The 13778-nt window shown below is 39.6% G+C and overlaps 1 protein-coding gene across 1 annotated transcript; it reads right to left on the minus strand.

Annotated features, from left to right (window-relative positions):
* Positions 1-2503: 2503 nt before the first annotated feature.
* LOC146001964 (uncharacterized) lies at positions 2504-13411 on the minus strand. Its single transcript, XM_083139685.1, has 3 exons — positions 13361-13411; positions 5343-5410; positions 2504-3141 (listed from the first exon to the last, which is right to left on the minus strand). The coding sequence occupies exons 1-3, from the start codon at positions 13365-13367 to the stop codon at positions 2506-2508; spliced, it is 711 nt and encodes a 236-aa protein (XP_082995811.1). The 5' UTR covers positions 13368-13411; the 3' UTR covers positions 2504-2505.
* Between the last annotated feature and the right edge of the window lie 367 nt (positions 13412-13778).

The raw sequence follows: 13778 nt of genomic DNA on the forward strand, positions 1-13778 counted from the left end.
TAGAATGTACTATACTCTGTCCCCGGAATCTGTCTAGCAAAGGTCGCACATAGCCGCAGAAGGGGAGGGAGGCAGATCGAGTGGGCAAAGCGAGGAAGTACAGTCCGGCCAAGGAAGACGAAGCTACCTGGAAAGGACGATTCCAAACGCGAGAGGGGAAGCAGGGAGAAGCACTCGCCAAACTACCCTGTGGTATTTCGCTTGTGGGGGTTCGCTTGTGTTTATTACCGCTTTCTGTGTTGTGTTTGTGATGGCTCTTACATTTCGCAACAAACCGTTTCGAAGTGGAATGAGGAAAATTAGGACGTTTTGGCTCCTGTTGCACATTCTACAAAACACCCTCGTTATGCTAGAAAATGTCACAAGCCATTCAGTTACTACATTTATATTTATAATACTATATGCAACAATATTATTATTATAAAATACTATCCTGATTAATGTTGTGTACATTTGTGTTAATTATAATATTTACTAAGAAGATCAATTTAATTGAATGACCTAAAATAAAGTTACTGGTTTACAAACAAGTTTATCTACTAATGTGACGATATGAATACTTTCCTGCTACGTTCTGTTTGCTGATATAGTATATGACTGGCTTACATAACCCTTACATAATTCGTAAACATCTCTGTAGGTATTTTGGCGGCGATGTTACTACGTTGAAACTTCATTGCTGTTTCGACAGCAGACGATTTTCAAGGAACCCGCTTCCTGTCCAAAGCTCCGTCACCCCTATTTAGCCACTGAACGCGTCCGGTTGGCGCATGCGCACTTCCGTCCATGGTCTCGGCTAAGGCAGCCAGACAGTACACGCTATTGCAAAGGCTGGTAACAGCACTCGCTTTGCCCCTCCACGCAATCCCGTTCTCTCTTACGTCTCCATTGGTCACTACTTGCGCAGAGGCTTGTTTTCGTTCGCTTAATCCAGAGATACCTGCGACAGAGTATAGACATTTATTACACTTAAGTATAGGGTGTTCCGTATAGGACGCCGAATTAGAAAATCAAATAAAAATAGGGGAAATATCATGAAAATAGTTATATTTCACATATATGTAAGCAGTAACATCTCCCATTTACCGTATGAAAGAGGCACATGTCCACCCCTACTGAGTCTGCATGCATTTATACGCTCCACAAAATTATTGATAACCCTCTCGCAGATGTCTGTCCCGATGCCTCCCACCCGTATGATTTCCGCCTTCAGTTCCAAAAGGGTTCGTGGTTTGTTGGCGTACACCTGTGATTTCACAAACCCCCATAAGAAGCAATCACAGGCTGTAAGATCACACACTGTCTGCGTTGTACTTGTACTTTCACCACTTTGGTCAAATGTCTTCACAATGAGAACACGTTGCTCAATCGTAAACTGTTCCATATCGTAACCACAACAAACGAGTCAAAACAATTGAGACTACATTAATCGGCATGACAACAGATGCCAACATTGGTAAGAACAGGTCTGCCAACTTCGAAACGAAACGATAGCACTCGATTCAAATTCGGCATCCTATACGGAACACCCTTTACAATGCGGGTGCAATAGTCTTGCTTCCTGGTGTGCATCTCATTCGGTCGCCTCTCTCTCCTGGAATGTACTTACTTGTAGAGGAGGTTTCCACAGGAAATGAAGGCGACAAAAGATGGGGCACTGGCTGCTATATAAGATAAGAGTACTATGAGGCAGCTATTTCTTTTGTTACGTGGTGCAATACAGTAAGTGTAGCCCCCTTTTAGTGATGATGTAAGTTCAGTAAGAAGTACAAAGATTAAGGTGTAAGTGGTGACCCAAATATCAACCTCCCTTAGATGTAATTTACCCTTGACTGCATTTTGCAGACTAACGAGGCTTTGGCGTCTGGACTCACGAACGAGTATTCGTGAAGCTCGCGTTCATATATCTTATCACCATTCATTCTTATCTTTGCCATTAGCCAAAATTTGCAGAAAAGCGAAGTAAAATAAATCAACTCAATCAATCAATCAAGTACAGAGATCAGACCAGTCACTATAGCTACCAAGGTGCAGAGGTAAGTATTGTGAGGACGCCCTTACATCCGGCGCGGGGAACGCCTTTATGGCAGTGACCTTCTGTTGCCGAGTTTACCTACGAAGGATCTCGCGGTCAAACAGCCAATTACGCCCACCGCTTGGGCAAGAAGCGACAACATTACAACCCCTTCTCTCCGAAGCATCCAGCAGGTAAGAACGATTTTGTCAAAATAACCCTTCTGCGCTGTGATTGCACACCAGTTAGCATGCCGTCCCAATGATAAGTGTTGGCACATCCCTCTACCACCTATGCTCCTCTTTCTCCTCCTCTATTGGTTCACTAAATAAGATATCCAAAACTTATCTCAACTTTTCTAATTACCTGTAAAGAGTACTCTAACAAATAATTATGAATACTTGAATCTTGCGAGTTTATTTCATTCTTATCCAACAATTTCTGAAACATTCGTGTTCAGAGTGTACTATAATTTCAGTGTAGGCCTAATATTATCCTCTAAACGGATTAAAACCTCCATTGTCGTAATAATCATCATAATTGTTTTCATAGTAACTATCGAGATCAGCAAATCCATTGTTGTAGACAAATGGGTTTACATTGTTGCTGCCGCTTACGCGTCTATCTCCATGTGGCGTGGCGCCATCTTGGATCTTTGCCTGTCCACTTTTTTTGCTTGTAATTTGATTCTTGTTAAGCTTATAGGGTAGGTTGAAGATTGGATAGTTGAGGAAGTGATATTTAGAAGGCCCAAAGGACAGGACGTACTGGCTCGGTATTTCAGCATTGTCATTTTGAGGGAGGTTGGCCCTTGTGTAGCTGAATACTGAAAAGGGTTGGGGTGTTCTAGGAAAGTAAGGGTTGAAGGGAAGAGATCCAAGGTAGGGGTAAGGATATCTATAGTCTAGGGGTGAGCTGGAAAGGTATGTGGAGTACGGTTGTGGGTTGAAGGATGGGTAAAATGGGATTGTTGCTATCGGTTCATTGTTGTAGGTCGGATTATATCCACCTGTTGCTGTGCTGTATGGGGTCACTCTGTTAGTTTCTTGACCTTGTACTTCTTGCTTCATGGTATCTTTGATGGTACTTGTGTCGTCAGCATACGCACCAGTATACAAAATCGATTGCTGGAACACAAAATTACACTCATTAAAATTAAATGTTTACCATATTATTTCCATCTACCCCTTAAATATAATTCGCCCTTCTTGAATCTCGTTCTTGGGAGAAGAATAAATGAAGGGGGGCAACGAGAGGTTGACAGTTAACCTCAGAACAAGCTACAGCCGACCCCCGTGGCGGAGTGGTTAGCACATCGCGCTACGACGCCGGGGGCCCGGGTTTGAATCCCGGCCTTGGCCTGCATGCTTGTGAGTGTCCATTCATCAATTTCATCATATCATCACTCATCACCATCTTCGCAAATTAACCAAAAGTGGCACAAAAGGCGAAGTAAAATAAAGCACATCAATCAATCAGAACAAGTTACACTTCCATCATTCGGAACATGCCTGCTTCCCTGACTGTAGATCAGATGTGTTCACTTCAAAATTCCAAACAAGAACTGATCTCAATTTTTACACGGATATTCTCAGAGCGGTTCAATTGCTTAGATACACAAAATACCAGTAGCTGGCAATTGAACTGTGTCTGTCTTGTAATATTCACTAATCATTCAATAATATTACACAATAAAAATAATTTCTTAGTTTGAGTTCTGGTTCTAAGTCCACTTTGTGCTCAGATAGGATCGGGACCTATGGCTTAAAGAGGGATCCTTGTTTCGAACTCGGGACCTCTTGATTACTACGCCATCTGTGAGGTTTATAGCATACGTTGTAACTATTAAAAAGCACATGTTAAGATTTTTTTTATTGTGAAGCTGATTTTGTGATAATGTTCTTTTTGGAGTTCAACCAGACAAACCCTCGGGATTTTTTGTAATTTAATTTTTTTAAATCTATAAATACAATTATTAAAATTAATAGATTAATATTATTAATTTTGTTTATATCTCTTGTGTATAGCGTAGAAACATTGAGTAAATTTAAATGTTCAATCATTACAAGTTCTTTTAAAATATATTATTAGTTATACAGTACAAAGAACGTGTCTACATGAATGATCTGGACGTAATTTATGGATAATTGATAGCTACATTAAAATTATTTGACCCTAGACTGAAAGAAGAAAATTGTGTTCAAACGAAACAAACAGTGGTCCCAGAAGGCCCATACGTCAACGATTTACTACAGAGGTGTTAATGTAACACATGTAGATAGTTACAATCAACATCGCGAAGTTAGACGTTGACCAAAATGGGGTGTGTACCTCCTTTGACCACGGTCTGTGTTATTTTCACACCAACCATTGTTACAGTGTATCACAACCATTTTTTTGGCCTTCCTGATGAGGTAGTGGCAGCGCTGTCGCCTTATAATCAAGGGGTTCCGGGTTAGATCCCCGGATTCTACTTTAAACTGTAGTTTCAGTACCCATAACGTGAACTTTTTTTTAAAATTTCCAGTGTAATTTTAGTACAGTATGATACCATTCTAACAATTTTATGGAATCAAATGTACTTGTTGGAGCTTATTAGATTAACATTCACATAATTTTATTGCATATGATACGTTCTTTCCGTTTAACAATTACATAGTTCTTGCTGTTATTTGCAATCTCTGCAACTGTGCATATGATTGTTATTTTGTTCAATAGTCTAGTTGTATGGAGATTGTTGACGTGTACACTTTCGATCTTTGGGACTCAGTTTTGATTTTAATTGCGATGAGGTTTTGTTGTATTGAAAAGTAAAAAAAAGGTTATTAGAATTATAAAAAAGGAGTAGGATTTAATGGAATAATGTCGAATTGTGAAAAGTGCTATGTAACACGAAAATTCCGTACTATACAGATAAGTAGAGTGCGTATTTTAATAGAGGTATATGCTTAAATTCCCTAAAAGGTGGATTGACTTTATTTAGGAAGATACGTAGAAGACATTTTCCATACCCTGAGTGACATCTTGTGTATTCTGTGGAGTCTCATGCTCTTCTTTACTTGAATTTCTCGTTGGTTACGACGTGTCATATGTGATATAATTCTCATAAGTAATTGTCGTCGTTATATTAAAATGTACTGAGCCTAAAATTTGATTTTGTTTCCACATAACTTTATTTCGCATATTTAATAAAAGACAAACACGAATGCTGTATCGATATGATCTTCACAAGGAAATGGAATAATAATAAACATGAGTAACATTAACATAATCTTCAAGGTTTAAGTGCAACACACATAAACAAAGTGCATGCTAATAATTTACTTACTGAAATAATTAAAATTAGAAGGAGGAACGCATGGCATGTGGATGTTGATTTCCCCATTCTATGAAAGCCTGAAATAATAATTATGAATCAATTGGCAAATTTTATGTATCATAAAGAAATATATCATTCTACAATAGCTTTATTTGTTTAAAAATATGTTTGCTATACTTATGTGTAATTTAGCTTTGCTAACTTCCTGAGTCTCTATTTACCTTCGTTGAGAGTTTTCGATTCGATCTCGAAACTTTGATTACAGATATTATTATGTATTTATTAGTTGCATTATCATATCGTTTTTCTTCCTCTACCTGTTACGTTTCAGTCAAGCTTGACGATGCTGAAAAACCGGCATTTGATTATCAGTTCTGTTACATGACAATCTCGTGATTTTCCCCGTTCACTCCATACCAATACTGTGAAGCAGCATGTTACTGCACATCATTTAAGTCTCTGACATAGCGCACGTAGTTCACAAGTTTGCCGCAGGTGTCTCTGGCAGCAGCTGCTCTGTGACATCCTCTGACGCGATCATTCAGAACTACTTGCAGTTGACGTTTGTATGGAAGGTGAGGGAGAGAGAGAGAGAGAGAGAGAGAGAGAGAGAGAGAGAGAGAGAGAGAGATAGAGAGAGAGAAAGAGAGAGAGAGAGAGAGAGAGAGAGAGAGAGAGAGATGTGCCATTTGCTCATGGATCCGGAAACTGTGAACCCACAAGACTATGGTGCGTTCAAGCATAGGCGTGCGCACGGGGGTGCCAGGGATCATTAATCACTAATGTGTCCTCAAAAAATAAAATAATGTAGAAACTAGCATCAAAATAATGAAAATAATATCAGTGTTTTATAAAAAAAGAAAATTAGTTTTATTTGATTGATTTTGGTGTGTTATGTCCACTTAATGCACAGTAAGAATCGGGATTGACCTACAGTTTAAAGTGGGATCCGAACCACTATGTACCTCCGCCGGGTATTGAACCCGGGACCCATTGATTACAAGGCGAAGACGCTATCACTGCGCCATCGGGGTCGTTTTATTTGCGATTCCCGCTCAGACTCAATTGCTAATGCAACCTTCTTCAACACACAAGGTTCATTTGATTATTTACATTTACTCATAACAAGGCGATTGCAGTAGCAATTGTAACCACTTACACATGAAAATAAAAGTTGGCTATTTTGTATCATTATTAATTTCTAAATGTTTACTTTCATTATTTAAATAATATGAATATTGTCACAATGAAAGAAAAACCTGCCCTGAAGTGATAGTAGATACTCAGAGACTATAATGTTATAATTTCATCTTCATGTGCTTAATAGTGTCTATGAAAAACGAACGTGAAGCTGCAACAAGTAGGCTAACATTGTCCAGATAGGCAATTGAAGATCCCCAAATAAATTAGATGAGCATACCTATGAGTTCAAGTGAGGTTTCTCATGAACAAATGTCAAATGCAGGAACATTAGTGGCAATGATTCTTTATTAGCAATGTTAACCCTATCTTATCAAAAGGGGAGCGGCGAGGCCCACCACCTCTTGTATTTCGATTTTTCAGCTGTGAACATTTTTTAAAAAATGAAAATAAATTACACTGTTCATAGGATGTTCCCAATGCTTCTGTATTATTTTTGTTCATAAAATCATAAAGGTAACGTACATGGGAGGCAAAATTCACGCGGTGGGCCTATCAGCACCCGCCCCGTTGGTATGTGTGTTCTGACATGACACTCATACAAGTAACAGTGAATAATTGGTTCTTGTTTTATTAATTATTGTATTTTTGTAATAATTTAAATTACAATAAAACAGCACCTATGCAAACAAAATTAAGCGTTGATGCAAATTTAATGTTTTTTGAGTTTTAGTGAATGGGAAAAAATGTGTTCGACTCTCATGCAATTGTCAGTAAATAATTAGTCTGGTATTTTATTAATGATGGTAATTTTTGTAATTATTATAATTATTATGTAACTGCACCTACATAAACAACCATGGGCGTCGGGGAAGGGGGGTCGAACGGGTCGGTGGACCCTCCTGGGAATTGACATTGTTCATTTAAACATACAAGAAAGCCGAAAGTTTATTACTCTAATTGTTAAGAACAGAAAAAAAGTTAATTTAGTTAGTATTTGAGGCGGTCCCCGTGGCATTGTGGTTAACACATCGCGCTACGACGCCAGGGGTCCCGGGTTCGAATCCTGGCCTGGGGATGGATGTTTGTGAGTGTCCATTCATCAATTTCATCATATCATCCTTCATCCTCACCTTCGCAAATTAGCCAAAAGTGGCAGAAGAAGCGAAGTAAAATAAAGCAATTCAATCAATAAATTAATCAATTTACTTAGTATTCGAACAAAGTAAAAATTCATTGGATCGGAAACATTGAGTGAGAAATACAAGAACAAGGTCATATTCTACCATTTCATCCAAAACAAATGGTTCCAGAGTTTTCAAAATTCTAATAATTACAGTTGTAGGTGAGAGGTCACACAACAAACTTAATGAAAAAAACCCTAACATTTAAAACCTTTTCTTGAACGGGACTTGCAAAAGTTAATGTCAAAATGCATTTCAGATACTAACTGCATAAAATGCAAAAGAAATAATGGAAAATAGTTGTACTGTTATTCACTCGTTTGGTGGATTGAAACTCACCATATATATAATAATAGTAATAATAATTATTATTTCAATATTTTTTGTTAGCTTATAATATTTATTATTGTATAATAACATTTATAACCGTGGTAATAATACCTACTATTTTTCTACTATTCAACTTATATCATTTGCCCGACCCCCCCCCCCTGCAAAATTTTCTGGCGACGTCCATGTAAACAACAAAGGAACGATTCAATAAGAATTGTTTTATTGAATTTTAGTGACAAGAAAATGTGTGAGCTTGTAAGCCCCCCTTCCCACCCTCAGGTATGTAAGTTTCTTGTACGACACAGGTAAGTTGGGGTTAATTGGACCTTATCCTTTGTCTAGTGACTCCAAGAACACGGGTGTTCTTTGTGAGTGTCCCTTCATCAAAATCATACTATCATTCCTCATCTTCATCTTCGCGATTAGCCAACAGTGGCAGAAGAGCGAAGTAAAATAAACCAAATGAATGAACCATTGTCTAATGCTTCTGCTACTTATGCATATTCTCACACTAGGTCTCGAGAGAGCCCGTGTTCTCTTGCTTCAGTGAACAATTTATTTTTTTCTGGTAGTTGGGATCGAAGCTATGGCAGACACGTACAGATCCAGTGCGCCAACAAACAGAACTCGAAACTCCATTTGTAGGTAAGAAATTGGGAGGTTTCGATTAAAATATAGCTTTATTTTCAGTACTGGGCCTTCCCGATGGCATAGTGGTAACGTCCTCACCTTGTAATCAAGGGGTTCCGGGTTGGATACCCGTTGGAGGCACAGTGGTTCGGATTCTATTTTAAATTGTAGGTCTATACCCTGTCCCAGCTAACTGTAGAGCAGGGCGGCGCATAGCGGCAGAGGAGGAGGAGGAAAATCGAGTGGTGAGAGCGCAGCGTTGCCAACCGTACGGTCCTGTCCGTACGCTAAATGCACGGCCGCTCCGTGGTCACATCCTACACCCTCGATTTCGAGCACATTTCTAATATATTCGTCCAAAATGAAGTTTCTATTAAGAAAGTGAGTTTCAAACTAGAGCGGAAGGTGATTTTTGAGATCTACGTGCTACGAAACTTACATTTTTATAACATTAAAACATGCTTTTAAAAGGGACTCTATAGAGAAAAGCGGGGCCGCGGTAGCGGTAGGGAGCGGTAGGTTAATTACCCCAGAGGCGGAGCCCGGAATCAGCGGGAAATTTGGAGCCAGCAATGTTTATGAAATTTTTTGGGGTATAGCCCTGAAAAAAACTGACTTTTACAAATATCCATCGGTACGTGTGCAACGAAGCTAACATGACCGCAAGTAGAATTCGGGTGCTACGAAACTAACATGGCCGCAAGTAGACTTCCACCTCGCAACTTCAAACGGCTACATCTCAATTTTAAACGGCTGTAGAGTCATAAATACTTGTTTCCGCGCTCCAGAATTTTGTTCTTCACAATTTGAAACACACAATCTTCATAAAAAAAGAAAAATCCTTGCTAAATCGAGGGTGTAGAATGTGACCACGGACCCTGCACGGCTTGTCAAAATTTGGACTTCCAGTGTTTTTTATCACTAATATTTCCCTAAGGAATTCTCAAAAGAAGCGTATGGACCTGGAGACAAAAATACGGCCCTTTGCCATGTGCGTATGGTATTATCGTTTTCAAAAGTTTGCAACTCTGACAGAGGGAAGCTAAGAAAACGGGTAACTCCAGTCATCCATTACGCAATCCCGTTTCTCTCAATGTTTATTTATTTATTTATTTATTAATGCCTTGTTTTAAATGGCGGAGTTAAGGCCGTACAAAGCCTTTTCTTCCACTCAACCATACATTTAAAATTATACATTATTATATTATACACAAAGTACACTACGTCATTTCACATAGGTCCACACACACACATTATACTCATACACACAAGTCTTAAAGCCCTGAATATAACACACAAAATACAAAATATATAATACACAAAAAACTAAATATGGAATGAAAGAATGCAAAATTTAAAATTGTATTTAAGTAACTGCAAGGTATTTTAAGAATTCGTTCACTTGCACATGCTTTTTAGTCTGCTTGACAGGAGAAGATCTAACGACTACTCTGAAGAGAGTGGCGAACACGTCTGCTAAATGAACCGACGGAGCTTACTGCTCTAGTGCTTTCTGGCAACTGATTCCATAGTCTTACAGCCGATACGGAGAAAGAGTTGGAGAAGAAGTTTGATCTGTGGACGGGGATAGAGAGAACTGAGGAGCTGCGTGATCTGGTGTCGCGATCGTGAAATTCGTGAAGAAATTGGAAGCGAGAGAGGAGATAGGAAGGTGACTTGAGGGTGAAAACTTTGTAAAGTAAAATCAGAGTGTGCAGCGTTCGTCTTTCTTGCATACGTAGCCACCCCAATTTGAGAAAATAAGGTGATAGGTGGTCCCAATATTTTAAATTAAAAATGTATCGTACGCAGGCATTTTGAACACTCTGCAGACGTCTAGCTGACTCACCTGTTAAGCCGGAATACGCTACGTCACAATAATCTAAATGGCATAAAACTAGGGACTGACATAGTTTGGCCTTGATAGAGGTGGGGAGGAACTTGCCCATACGTCTTATAGAATACAGAGATGCGAAAGCTTTTCTACACGCCGAACTTGTGTGATGTGACCATGATAAATTTCCGTCTAATACAATTCCCAAATCTTTAACAGTTTGGTTAAATGGAATGCGAGTCGAATCTACAAGAATGGAAGGCAGAATGTTAAGATCTACGTAACGTTTCAGTTTATCGGAAGCAATCAAAATTGCTTGTGTTTTATTAGGGTTAATATACATGCCATTGTCTAGCGACCAGTTAACAATTCTCTCTATATCTTCATTAACCTTGGAAATACCATCGCTTAACATTGCTGGGGGTGCAGAATAGTACAACTGGAGGTCATCGGCATACAGGTGATAACGGCAGTGTTTCAAGATATTTGGCAGGTCATTAATGTATAAAGAAAATAATAAAGGGCCGAGTACACTTCCTTGCGGAACGCCACAAGTGATCTCAGATAGCGCCGAGCACTTGCCATCATAAACCACCCTTTGTTTACGTCCAGTTAAGTAGGATTTGACCCAGTCCGTTGCAGAGGTGGTGAAATTAAAAAATGATTTTAGCTTGGAAATGAGAATATCATGGTCGAGTGACTGGAAAGCTTTCGTGTAGTCCAATAAAACTAAAACTGTCGCCTTTCTGCAGTCCATAGCTTGTCTGACGTCATCGGTTATGTGAGTCATGGCGGTGCTAGTGCCGTGATTAGGTCTAAATCCCGACTGAAACGGAGCCAGAACTTCATTTGTATGTCGGCTGATTTGGTCGTGAGCAATGTATTCTAATGCTTTGGATAGCGCGGGAAGAATACTGATAGGTCGGAAATTGTCAATGGAAGTGGCGGGGTCAGTCTTGGCGAGAGGAAGAACGTGTGCTATTTTCCACTTATCTGGAAAAATACCAGAGCGCAGAGAAAGATTAAAAATGTCGGTGATGTATGGCAATACATGAGGTAAAATCAGCTTTATTAGTCGCAATGGGAGGTTGTCGGCTCCTTCAGAACCAGATTTGATCCGACCGATTGCAGTTGCAACTTGGAACTCATAGACTGGGTTAAAATTAAACTCTATCATTTCTGTTTTGTGGTTTGCTATAGCTCTAATAGTAACATTTTTAGCATCGTTATTCATTGAATTAGAGAGAGAGAAATGTGTATTTAATTCATCAAGGGACGAAACACGAGTAGGATCTACGTTACGTTTCTCTCCTAGCCCTAGATTTCTTAAGTTATTCCACAACATTCGGGGGTTGCCTTGCATATTTAATAATTCGTAAGAAAGCCTTCTCTTTGCGTTGCGCACGGCCTGATTACATTGATTTCTCAACACGCGGTAGTTATTAAAACTATTTAAAGTATTTGGAGATTTGAGGCGCTTGTCAGATTTAAACCTGCGGTGAGCCGAATCGCGCTCCGCCATAAGTGCGAGAATGCTGTCGGTCATCCAGGGGGAAGCAGGCCGCGTGACGCGTTTTTTCTTTACTGGAGCATGTTTGTCGAAAAGGTGTAAGATTAGACTATTTAATTCATTAAGCTTATCGTTAATATTAGTGAAGCTGTTTATTGAATTCCATGGGGTTCTTGTAGCATCTTCGTTTAGTGAAGCGGGGTTAATTTTCTTTAAATCGCGGTATTCAATTATGTTTGGCTTGGATTTCGGAACATTGAGCGAGTAAGCAACGTAAATAAGATCGTGAAACGAGAGACCGCAGGCGCTCGTTTGTCCATGTTTGGTGATTCGAGAGCAGTCTCCTGTTAAGATTACGTCTAGCCAAGAATGCGAGGTAGCCGTGTGGAAGGTAGGATCTAGCTTCAAAATATTTAGATTGTAAGAAGAGATAGCAGCGCGGAATTTATTTACTTCAGGTTTGTCAGTTTCTAAATGAAAGTTCAGATCGCCCAGTAATAATACATGCGAGTACATGGGAATGAGTTTAGCCAGTTCCTCTTCACAATTTACAAAGCACGTTCCAGGTGGACGGTACGCATTGGTGGAGCCGTCTCGCGTCACTTCTTGCGCAGAGACTTGGGGCCCGTCAAGTATCTGAGCGATGCTCGCTGAATAAGATTTTCGCTCGTTGAGCAGACAGATCATTTACTTGGCGCTCCGTGCTCGTTGTTCATTGATCAACATATCAGTGCCTTTAAATAATCTATGATCAATGTGGCTGCCTCAAGTGGACAAGATTTCAGTGTTTGAAAAGCTGTTAATTATGGAAATAGAATAGTTGCTGTCGAAATTTTTATTTTACATCCTTGTACAACTCTTCAAATCTACGATGTATATTTAATATATATTATTTGGAATAAACAACACTTTCATTTTAATACAATTATTATATTACCTTCTGTTACTTGAACTTCCTCTGTAATTACGCTAATCGCAAGCTGTTAATCATTTGTCGCCAACCCACCATCCTCATACCGTTTTCCTCTTCTTCCCTTTGCCTCACGAGATCGAAACACAAAGACGATATATTCTGTGGCTGAAACCTTTGGTGAGCAAGGATCAAATTCGCTCAGCGGTCAAGTGAGCAGCGCTCGCCGAGCAACGCTTATTTGGCCGTCAAGTAGCTGAGCGCCCTTGTTCTCGTTCGCCTGGTCTACAGTTAGCTGGTATAGGGTTTAGTCTCGATTAGCCTTTATGTGCATAATGTGGACTTAAAGCAACAAATCAATCGTTTTCAGTGCTATTTCAGTACTACTACTTCAACACACCTTAACCTTCCTTAATCTTTGACGGGAGCTAATAGCCACTGTGTTGAGGCGCCTATAATTTTAAAAGCAGTCAACGAATACTTTACCTGCCATGGTCCTCCGTCGTTGGGATACTAATGTCCAAGTAGAGGAGCATTTGCACGATAATGAAGCCTTGGGAAAACTTGAATTTGACATTAGTTGTAATCCAGAGCGTGCCCCCTTCTAAGCTAAACGGAACCAGGACTGAGAGAGATGTTGATAGTATAAACTAGCTATCCAGTACGCTTCACCGCTACACCTCCTGACCTGACACAAAACATTATCGCGATAAGCTAATGCTGTTGTGTGTTCAGCTCATTGTACGATTTAACGAAAGACCCCTGTGAAGTTGACCCGACGCATTTTCGTTGCCCTCAAACCTAGTCACGACGTTAGTTCTCGATAGTTATCATAATATTTTTGTTAGTTCCGCAAATACATAGAAACTGTTAAGGAAATAAATGTGCCGGGCCAACTTCACAC

This window comes from Lepisma saccharinum, chromosome 18 (genome assembly GCF_977018435.1).
Source record: "Lepisma saccharinum chromosome 18, izLepSacc3.1, whole genome shotgun sequence".
Lineage (NCBI taxonomy): Eukaryota > Metazoa > Arthropoda > Insecta > Zygentoma > Lepismatidae > Lepisma > Lepisma saccharinum.

Excerpts from the sequence above, each read along its gene's own strand:
- LOC146001964 (XM_083139685.1), bottom strand. Across the intron at positions 3,142-5,342 it reads TTCTAATTTTAATTATTTCA|CAATCGATTTTGTATACTGG; the intron begins GTAAGTAAATTA and ends TTTGTGTTCCAG.